General features: G+C 36.7%; 1 protein-coding gene across 1 annotated transcript; it reads right to left on the minus strand.

The window, feature by feature from the left end:
* Positions 1 to 10,850: 10,850 nt before the first annotated feature.
* On the minus strand, positions 10,851 to 11,792 carry LOC120478184 (general transcription factor II-I repeat domain-containing protein 2A-like). The gene has a single exon (XM_039669972.2). The coding sequence runs from the start codon at positions 11,790 to 11,792 to the stop codon at positions 10,851 to 10,853; it is 942 nt and encodes a 313-aa protein (XP_039525906.2).
* Positions 11,793 to 12,102: the final 310 nt, after the last annotated feature.

Consider the following 12,102-nt stretch of genomic DNA (forward strand, 5'->3'; position numbering starts at 1 on the left):
AAAAGCAATGTCCAAAATGTCATACCCCCCAACATACCTTGTCCTCAAAAGACAACTTCCACAGGTGCAGTACCTGCAAGATATTACATAAAGGTACCAGTTACATTACTAGATGTAGTGGATTTGTAACTATTCAACAAAACACTCAAGAAACATCTCTATCAATCACACATTCCCTACTCACACACTTTGTAAACCAAGAAAAAGATGTCAGCACCATGGACAACCAAGACATTGAAGAATATTTCATGACATACGGTCCACTCACACTCACTGACAATAATCAATTAGTAGATATTCAAACACAAAAGCAAAACACAGAAGAATTCAATTACAGTGATGAGGAACTATAATGATAGATGTCCCTGAAGATCACCCACAAACATCTGACAATCAGTCACACATTCCAGCCACTGAACAGACAATTACCCAGTCAACACTAAAGTCTACACACGAGAACATCGAAAAGAAAAAAAACCACTAAGCAGTCTAACAGCTTGTACACACACTACATTACATACTTAAAAACAATTTTGATTTACACATTACATTTACATTTCAACAAACAAAACTTGTTCAAAAAAACCTCAAACTATTTTTTATCTATTTTTTTTCATTTGTAAATACAAAAATGTTACTACACATTACAGACAACAGAAATGTTTATAAAGCTGTTTTTTTTACACATTTGTTTAATGAATTCATCAATGTTCAGATGTATTATGTTCAATAAATAAAGACACATGTAAGCAAAAGAGCAGATTTATCCTTTTGTTTAAAGATAAAATGTACATGATTACTGTGGACGGACGAGGGACGTGAGAGGAAGTCGGGAGCACACCGGTCTCGCATCTCTCACGGATGAGCGGAAGGGTAAAAGGGAAGCGACGGAGTGGATGATCAAGAGAGGAACAGGCCTGCTTTTGTTTGTATTTTACATTTTCTTGTGGTAAACCAGCAGGCGACCACGAGGGCCGGTAGTTATGTTTTATTTGGCTAGCCAGCAGTTCCATGAGGTAGCTAGCCTGGATGCCAGCCCGATCTGGACTCGATCCATTGAGGAGAAATTATGATCTGGCAAAAAATGAACGGGCCAATCAAATTGCCAGGGCGGGCTTTATACGATGATGGACAGATGATCTGCATGGACGTAATCATCATGTTATCAAAGAGCGCTTGTCGAAGATGACTGCAGCTGGAGAATTGAGATGTATATATTCCGCTGTCGCGTCTGTTGTAAAATAAATCGACAGCGCATTCATTTTAATAGACAAACAGAGAACTGCAATGCCGATCGGAAAGATATTTTTGGCGTCCTTCCTACATGATTGGGGAAAAGTGTAACTTATCAGCTGGCTCTGATGGTCGTTAAGAAGATGGGACGTAATGAAAAGCCTATGGTCGTTGTGGTTTCTCCTTTGGTGGCACTCATGGAGAAGTAAGTAAAAGAAGTAACACTCGTTATTTAACTTCTAAAATAAATAAAGTAGGCTACGTTCTGTATTTGAAAACTGCGCTATGCAAAGGAGTTGACTTATGCGTTGCTTTGATTGGTTGTAGGTCTACCGACTATCCAATTGAGTGCAGAGGGATTTTTTTTGTTGTCCTGGTTTGGTTACGACACGCCTCATAATCAAAGCCCAATGGAGGAGTTTCAGAGTCATATTCTCTCTTAAATATGAGTATGACGAAGTCAGGCTATGAGGTAGCTGCAGTCATTTCAAGAAAGCCTTTGTGAACAAATGTATGGCTAGAGCAGGCTCCAAGGAATAGGCCACTGATATAGCCTGTCCTATGTGGACCGCTATCTCTCTCTCTACCCCTTCTTTTATTTTTCTTATTCATTTTCATGGTAGTAGTAGGCAACGGTACCGCCAGACCGGTAATGACCATGGCAAATTCACATACGGTAGTCTACTGCCGGCAACGGCACTGATCGGGTCAGAATGAACACCATCAACGACAACAACTCCTATTGGCTGCTCCCATTTACCTCTGGTTGGTAAATTTGTCTTGGTGTTTGTAAAAGTGTGTTCTTAGTAATTTGTTGTTTCGTGACTTGTAATTGTGTTATGGTAATGTCATTTGTTTTATGATATGGAAAAAATGTTTTCTAAAATTTAAATTGGTCTCAAGCTCTGTAAAAGTGTTTCAGATTTTGTAATGTTAGTTTGCACCTCCAGGCCACCATACTTTTCATGTGTGTGAGCCAAACATTATTGTTCCATGTGCTAGTAAGCATTTTATTTTTACAATCTGGAAGTGTTGTAGTGATGTCCCCACACTCTAGCACCTACATCTGAGGACTGAGCTGAGTTGGTACAAGTGTGCCTTACTATAGTAAACATTCTAAACAAATCCTGTTATCTTTTCAAGCTGGTTTGCACCTCCAGGCCACCATACTTTTCTTGTGTGAGCCTAACATTGTTGTTCCAGGTATCCCAAGTTCCAATTGCTGGTCAGTGTTTGTTTTGAAGTGTTGCACTGGTGTTACACAAATACAGTTTTCAACTTTTCAATATTGAGTATTATTTTTACAATTACCTCTAATTAATAAAGATAATTCATCTTTAAATTGCATTCTCAATTTGTTCTTGTATTTCTCAAATATACCTCAGATATCATTCACATATATAGCTTCAGTAAGACATTAAAGAGAAATAATCAAGAGAAGGAAGAGACGTTGGACACACAATAATAAGATCTCTTTTAAGGCTCATTATTCTCAGATTTGTCTCATAAAAGACTCAGATTCATTTCATGTTATTCTCTTTAATTCTCCTTCAAATAACCATTGAGATCAGGGATATGCAATTATGAGATCTCCGCTGTTTATCCCACTTCTCAAATATTGCTCAAATGGTTTTCTCAAATTAACCTCCTTTGTCTTACTGGTGTCTTGTCTCTTTCAAGCTTATGTCTTGCTCCTAAGGGACCCTTAGGAGAAGTAACTCAGAAACAAATGATCACAGAATGATATGAATATGAGAAGCTCAAATTGGTCTCAAAAGATGAGATTGAACAACAGATGAGCAACACATTTTTCCTATGGGATAGGCTCAAGAATGAACAAAAAGGCATGGCACGGCACAAACACACTTAAATAGGGCAAGACACAGGTGTGATACATCAGGCATAATGAGAAGTAGTGTTCATCAGGAGTCAGACGAGAAGCGCCACCTGCTGACCAGGAGGAAAACGGCGGTCCAGTTAAGGGATCCTTACACCTTGGCTTTATCTAAAATCATTTACCTTTTTTATTTTTGTTATCTTGTTTTTCATGAATGTATTTTACAACATTACAAAGAGCAATGTGTATTATCCACTAATCTAGTTTATAATGGCATTTTTGTCATAGTTTATCATCATATATTTTTTGGATTTGTTGTTTATCTTTTTAATGAAGTTGTCTGTATTAAGTAGATTGTGTTTAACACACACAAGAGTGACTTATTAGTTCAACACACAGAGTTATAGAAATTCTACTTGATTTATTAAAAGAACTGTGCTGGTATGGGATCAGTATCGCTCAGTTCTCAGAATTTTTGGTATCGGATCGATTCTGAAAAAGACGGTATCGGTGCATCCCTAGCACAAATACTCCCAAATATATTTTTAGGACGCACAGATTAACCCTCTGAGGACCAAAAACGCGTCCCCGTCATGCTGCCCTCAAATGTTAATCTACTACAATATTACATTTCATTTTGTCCAAGGAGCTGTTTTTTAAAATGCTCCTAAGAAAAGTCAAGTATCGTTCCATCATTGCTCAAAGTTAAAAATATCATACTTTATGATGTTAGTTTTAATAAAAATATAATTAAAAAAATTTAATCAAAGAAATTTCTCCGTTACACCCCTAATATATATATATATATATATGTTGTCCTTTCAATTTTTTCTTGTCTGACTCACCTGAATGAAAGGCTTGTTATTATGCGTGTCTTTGTCTCTCAGGAGAGAATCACCTAATTATTCATGATGTGGGCTGTTTGGCATTGGCATATTGCCCATTGGCATATTGCCTTGGCAAACAAAAAATGTTTTTCACAATATAACCCAATTCACAGTTTTATGTGAACGTTTAGGAGGATGATTTTCAGATCATTGTGAAGAAAAAACCCTAGGCAACAACATCCATTAGTCAAAAGTCTTGTGGATGCATATTTCGTATGTGTTTTGTGGCCTTATTTCAGAAACTTTCATTTTTAGTTTTTACAATAATTAATATTCTCTCAAAAATACAAACATGTACAAACATGTTGCAAATATATTATAGTTGCCCTGTTTGTGCTAAATATAGTGTAATTTCACCTGTGCACATTAATATGTTTATAAGCAGCTGAAAAAAAAACATGTCAAGGCATGTCAGAACATCTCAAGGAGCCCAAATACACCTTGGTCACCAGGGGGTTAAATTTTAGGAGCATATATGCAACCAAAATGGTCTCAATTTTGAGTCTTGTGTAATATTTTCTCATCAGTGGGTGAATGAGACGGGAGATAATCTTGACAGCGTTGCATTCAATCCTCTGCCAACGCTGTCTCTCTCTCTCATGTCATTGGTTAGTCTCTGCTCTACCTGTGCGTGTTCATGTATTTGAGAAGGCATGGCTTTGCAGATTTATCATGCTGGGATGGTGGATTAGGATTGCTATTGCCGGCCTTTCCAAAATTGCCTACCCTACCTTTACATAGTTTAAATTGTTTAACAGTTTCTTCTTGATTACTTCATTTAGGTCGGGGTGTGTTTGCCACAACATCTTGAAAGGTTCCTTTATTGGTCAATATAAAGGAACATTATTAGACAAATGGAAGTTAAAAACAACAACAAATGATTATACATACCACCTCAAACACAGAGGGCTGGACTACTATGTAAATCCCTGTGTATCTTTTGAAATGTGTTTCTCAACCCTGAAACCAAATACCACACACAGTTTTGGGGAAGATTAAAGTGATTACTAATTATGTATTCCTCTCTAGAGCATAACTTTAGTGAACATTTGCATCTAAACTTTTTTTTTTCTTATATAGCATGGATGCCTCCTTTGATGATGATTCACTCGGGTAAATGACCGTCAAAAGCCAAATGCCAAAATGAGGAAAAATTGAGCTGGAAGGAAAGCCTCATCTTTGTTTATTTGCTCTGAAAGACATCAATAATGGTGAAGAGATAACATATGATTATGGAGGATATGACTTGCCATGGTGTTCTCGCTGTGGGCAGAAAAACGTGCAAGGTAGAATATTTCCAAATGTTATTAAAACAATTATACTATCATCATCCAGTTGCTTCAGATTTTTTCTGTCTTCCATCTTGTCCATGAGCCTGTCGCTCCAGCCTTGACAGGAAGTGAAGTCACATCTGAGGTCGATCCAAATCCGATATTGTGCATATACTATTCTGTTTTATTGTTTAGCCCCACAAAAGGCACAAAAGAAATTAATATTTAAGTCGTTAAATTCAAGTTCACGTAAACTTTTCTGTTCGCTGTGGCTGTCAGTCATTCTCCATTCAGTGTTCAAAGAGCGCGTCGAGTTCGGTTATGACAGTCAACACGATGACACTCTCAACAAGATTATTATTATTATTATTATACTTGATCTGTAGATTAAGGTTTTGCATAATACAACTTTTTCATGCTGAACTGTACTGCTGTACCTTAATCATGTTACTTTCTACCAGGTGTCTCTTAGATCACAAAACTACAGTAGTCACCGCACTACCCAGACAGCAAACTGACATTGAATCAACGTGGAAACGACGTCTCTCATGACATTGAAACAACGTTGATTTGCTCATCGAATTAACGTTGAACCAACGTCAGACGCGGCATTCTTCAAAGCTAAATAAAATCGAAAATTGGTTTGCTTTCATATTGTTGAAACAACGCGTTGATTTCAAGTTGATTTTCCGTTAGTTTTGAAAGAATGACGCGTCTGACGTTGGTTCAACGTTAATTCGATGAGCAAAACAATGTCAGATCAACGTTGTTTCGATGTCATATTTCCACGTTGATTCAATGTCAGTCTGCTATCTGGGTATAATTGTTCTTCATGTGCAAAGTAACTAATATTTAAAACTATTAAAAGAAAATGCTGAATAAACTATTGCATAGATAGTTAATGTATAATACACTGTCCATCAATATGTTTTCCCTTTGTTCTTTGAACTTTTCAATGCGGATTCGACACGCTGTGACTCATGTTGCTTCAAGCACATCATCCTGCGCTCGAGATGGAGCCTTTCACCTCATAATATTTTTGCACAATGAAATATTATTCATAGCATTTCTTGTACTGTCCTATCATATGTTACTACCTCATTAAACAGCTGCGCTATAAATATTAAAAAAATCTTACTTTTATATCCTAAACGTTTTTTTTTATCTTTTTGATTTTTCTTATCTTATTTATCATGAATGTATTTTACTTCAATACAAAGATCAATGTGTAACGGTTTACCTGCTTTAGTACACTTATAGTCTGTTATTTGTTCCCCACTAAATATATATATATATATATATATATGTATTTTACTAAATGTTCAGATTTTATAAAATTATTGTGCACTCGTGATTTTTCTAGAGTAGATTTTACTGCAGAATTATCCACTAATCTAGTTTATAATAGCAGTTTTGCTATAGAGTATGATCATATATTTTTGTAGTTGTTAAAGTTGTCTATATTACATAGATTGTGTGTTGAACTGATAATCACTCTTCTGTGTGTTAAACACAGGGTGATAAAATACTTATTACTTCATACTTCTACTTAATAAAATAAAGAATTGCACTGGTATCAGACCGGTATCAGTCGATACTCAGAAATTTTTATATCAGATCGGATCGGTTCCCGAAAAAAATTGTAGCAGTGTATCCCTATCCTTTATCACGCTTAAAGGGCAACCTGTGGGCGATGGGATTGCAGGGGGCAGCTCGTCAGACTCTGCTACCAAGACAAGTGGCTTAGTAAAATGTTGGTGAACCATATTAATCAGACCTGCAAACTTTTCGGCGATAATTGCCGTTTCGGGTCATTTAAGTGAATCACATAGAACCGGAGAGTATTTTATTTGGGGGTTTGGGGTTTTCATTTCTTGTCCTCAAAACAGAGCACTAATCTGTTTATTTTTAAGTGTTTATGGTATTATTTTATACAGAATTATTTATAATTCTGATGAGAATACAGTTCCTCATCAACACAGAACGTTTGGGGAACGTTAGAGAACGTTAGTTTATGGTTCTCTAAAGGTAAGTTTGAACCAAACCAAAAACTAACGTTTAGGGAACGTTCCCTCAGGGTTATAAAGTTCCCTAAATGTTAAGGGAACCAACCAACTAAAACGTTCTCCTGTGGTTGCACTATACCTCTACACAACATTCCCGTTTGGTTGTTCCGAGTGCGGTTTTGAAATGTTTATAAACCAGCTCCATCAAATCCATTTAAACATTTTAAACCACCACTGTTTGTGAGTTTTACGTAGGATTAAACAAATAATAATAGTTATAAATATTTTTATAATGGTAATAAAAAATATTTTTTATAGTTTTCTGCTATCACTGTTAGAATAACTTACATTCATTCATTTACCGTTGGCATTCCTGTACCATCGAGCAAATAAGGATGTGTAATGTCACACACTGTAGCATTATACATTATACATTTGCAACAGTACATTTAAATAACAAACTCCATGTATAATATTTAAGGAAAGAAGCAAAGAGATAAAAAAAACCAGGGAATGTGAAGATGACGTCACGCCGTGTTGCATTATATGTCCACCATATTTACAGTATCGCACCCAATACTGTTGTATTTAAATGCTGGAGGCTGTGTTTGGATTTTCTGTCGAGATTTTAATAAACGTCAGTTCAACTGCCATAGCAGGTCACACGATCGTCCAGGGAGGAAACTAAACAACGGAATACGTTTTTTCACCTTTATTTCTTGGAAAAAACAACAAGGGAAGCAAGTCGAGGAGCTGACGAGAAGACGCCGAAAAAGTAAGTGAAATACGTTAAAGTTTCATGATGTTGTGGTTGTAATGCAAGTGTTTGGGGTTTAACCTTAAAGGACAACTCCGGCGCAAAATGAACCTTTGGTCGATTTCGTTTTACTTATACTATGGCCCATTCGCCTTATTCACTTGGCGGCCATTTTGAAAATGGAACGCCGCTGAGGGGTACACTCACCCGGAAGGATGCATGCGACGCAGCAGCACCAGCAATGAAAACTCGCAGTGCGGACCACCAATCTTTCCTGTCTGCCCGAATTAACGATGCAAAATGTGAAGCAAAGTGTCAGTGACTGAAACATCCCCCGGGCTGTGTTAATTAAGGGATACAGTACCTGTATCGAGGTTTTATCCACGACATTGAACGTAAGAATGGACGCCAATTTACCTCAGTTTCTGCAAGCTTGTAGGAAGTTGACTGTGTACTATTAGAATCTATACAAATCCATAACCATCATTATTTTTATTCTTTATGAATCTATAAATATATGTAAACTTGTATTGTCACCATAGCAGCTTATCATTGTCAGTGTGTAACAGGATCAGTCCCTGTCAGACCTTAAAATCACTTCTCCTCTTTCCTTTTACATACCTGTGAGTGATTTGATTGTTTTACATGCATGTGTGTGTATGTAAGCTACTGGATGTGTATCTATCTAAACAATAAAGTACAATTGTATTACACATGGATGATTTCCTTCATAACTTTATAATTTAATATACCGGAACCAGAACAAGTATAAGAAAACATAAAAAAACATTAATAGGCACACTGGTAAAGGTTTGTAAAAGTAACTTTGTATATAGAAGTTGGTACAGGGGAATAATGTAAAATGGCCTGCCTGTACTGTAAGCTTGGAAAAGGAACCAGAACATCAGAAAACAATTTAAATCAACTGGCCGTTCAAAAAACAATGATAGGCAGAATAGTCTAGGTTTGTAAAGGTAACCTTGTACATAGAAGTATGGAAAAACAACCGGAAAAGCTCAGAACATTGGAAATTGCATTAGGAACAAACCATTTAAAAACATTAACAAAAGAGAACTAAATACATAAACAGATTATCAGTGATGTTTTGCTCGTTGTTGGGGGGACAGATGTGTAGCCCATCTTGGCAAAGTGAGGGAGAGTGTAGAGCAGCCTGATGAGATGGTTGCACTGTCCCAAGCCAGCTTTGCAGTTGCACTGCATCTCCCTTATAAATGACTGCTCAAGTGACAGCTCCACCTAAAAACATAATCAAACTTTAGATACTTGACACTTCAGAGTTGCTATTAACAAATATATGATATATAAATATATGATATATATATATATATAAATATATGATATATATATATATATAAATATATGATATATATATATATATATATATATATATATATATATATATATATATATATTAATTAGGGGTGGCACGGTTCACAAAACCCACGGTTCGGTTTGTATCACGGTTTTAGGGTCACGGTTTTCGGTTCTGTACGGTTCTTGTTATTTTTTCTTTTAATCTTTAACACTCCAGAAATGTACTTCAGCATGTGATATATAGCTTAATTATCCACACTTTAGGATACAGTATTAAAAAAATATATATTATATTCATGCAATCATGCACAAACTGAATTTGACTCTTTGACTTTAAGCACATTTTGGGACTATCTCAGAGGAAAGCTAGGTGAGATTTAGATACAGCAAGAGAGAAGAAATTGACATGCTTTTTGTTTATTTGGCAAAAAAAAGAGAATGTGTATCACTATCTCTACAAGAACTTGTGCATTTTTATCACATAAATCTTATTTACACAAAGAAATTAACTTTCATGTATCAACTGCTAACTTTTGTAGCTCTTACCAAAATTCTATCTTTTAAAAGAAAAAGAGAGGAACTCTTAAAACACTGTCTTTTAAATGTCAATATACATGAAACCTCATTGCCTATAGATAATTAAGCTATAGCAATAGCAAAGGCCATAAACATAAAATGAAATTGAAGTTCAACCTCAACACAAAAACAGTATCAACAATGCTTCTATTCCCAAAATGTGAGGGTACTTTTTTCCACTTAAAATTAAAGTTCAGGGTTTGGAAACGTATGACCGAAGCTCTTATCTATACATAAAGTGCCACTGTAGTTAAATTAAAATATCATAACATAAAATCCAAAATGTTCCCACACACTGGACTTATACCATAGACCAGGGATGGGCAACTTTGATGATAGTGAGGGCCACAAATATTTTTTGTCACTATCCGAGGGCCAAATGTGACGTGCACTTCCACCAATGGGATATTGGAGAATTAGAGGGTACCATTTTATTAGAAAACATATGTAGGTATGTCTTTATTACAGACTCTGCTAAATAAATCAACCTGCATATCCATATTCAATTATTTCTTCTTTTAATGAATGAACTTTTAACATAAACAAAGACATTACTGTGGCATTACTGTGTTTTTAATATTATTCCAGTCAAGTGCAAACATGTTGGGCTCTCAAAAAATATACAATTATTGCACAAAACTGAAAAGTAGCCTATTAAGTAAATAAAAAACTACCATTTTAAAGGGACCAAACATATGTCTTTATTACAGACTCTGAAATGTTTAGTGAACCAACCTGCATTTCCATACTCAATTATTTTTTTCTGCTTCTATTCATTGATGAACTTTTAACAAACTTTTTTAAATTATTTTTTATTATTCCAGTGTAAACATTGTGGGCTCTTAAAAAAAAACATTTACTGATGGCACAGAACTAAAAGTATTAAGTGAAGCATACTTTTCACAATAAGCTGCCGCTTTATCTCACCTGCAGGGGTTAAGTTTACAGTTAATGAGATACTTGTGGTTTCTCTTGCTGGCGTGCAATAGACTGGATGTCAATATCAATGTTAGTGCACCCAATCCTCATGAGCTGAAACAGAACATCATCGCTGATCCTGTTTCTCTCTTTCGACTTGATATGTTTCATCGTGGAGAAACTGCTCTCGCAAATGTACGTGCTCCCAAACATGCTGGCCATTGACAGTGCAAAATCCCTGAGAAGTGGAAAGCGGGGCTCTGGTAGTAACCTCCAAAATGAAACTCCCTTCTCACTGCGCTTTGCTTGAAAAAACGGGTCTGACTGAAGTTCGCAGAGTTCAAGCTGCAACTCGGAGGGTTGCTCGCTGACGGCAGCAGAGAGGGGGTCGGTAAATAACGCTATTCGCGGCTGCATGGCGTGGAAATCATGGAAGCGGCACTTAAACTGCTGCTGCAGTGTTTCGATGTCGGCTCTGTATTTGTGAAAAATGTTACCGCATTCAGGGACATCTCTCCGCATTTCTTCACAAGAGGGAAAGTGTGCCAAATTTTGACGATTGGGCGAAAATCCTTCTTTGAAAAGCTCTAATTTAGACTGAAATGCATTCATGTGTGCATAAAGGTTGGATACAGTTTGGCCTCGCCCCTGTAACTGTGTGTTCAGGTGATTGAGGTGTGCAGTAACGTCCGTAAGGAAGGCCATATCGCAAAGGAATTCTGTGTCTCTGAGTTTTCGGGTGTAGGCACTTGTATCGCCTCGAACACTGTCCTCCAAAAACACAGGAATTTCGGCGCGCAAAGCAAAAAAACGCTCAAGACACTTTCCTCGGCTCATCCACCTAACCTCGGTGTGCATTTGTAAATCCCCATATGCCGCGTTCACTTCATCCAAAAAAGCTACAAACCTCCTGTGACTCAGAGACCTATTCCCTCCTCGGATGAGATTTGTAACTTTTGTCACCAGATCCATAACGTGACTGAAGTTAAGTGTCTTAGCACAGAGAGCCTCCTGTAAAATTAAAAAAAAGATTGATTCAGCGCTAAAATCTATATATCCTGTCATATTAATCTCATAAGGCCACCAATATTCATAATCATAAAAAGTGAGCTGAATAAAAAACAATTCACCTGATGGATGATGCAGTGCAGTATAGGACAGTCCACCCCACTCTGTTGGAGGAGCCCGGCGAAACCATTGTGTTTTCCTTGCATCGCAGGTGCACCATCAGTAACGACGGCTGACAGCTTCTCAAAGCCACCATACTCATTCACAACACTGT

The sequence above is a fragment of the Pimephales promelas genome, chromosome 2 (genome assembly GCF_988280905.1).
Source record: "Pimephales promelas chromosome 2, fPimPro1.hap1.1, whole genome shotgun sequence".
Lineage (NCBI taxonomy): Eukaryota > Metazoa > Chordata > Actinopteri > Cypriniformes > Leuciscidae > Pimephales > Pimephales promelas.

Excerpts from the sequence above, each read along its gene's own strand:
- LOC120478184 (XM_039669972.2), bottom strand. The coding sequence starts at position 11,792 with ATGGATCTGGTGACAAAAGTTACAAATCTCATCCGAGGAGGGAATAGG.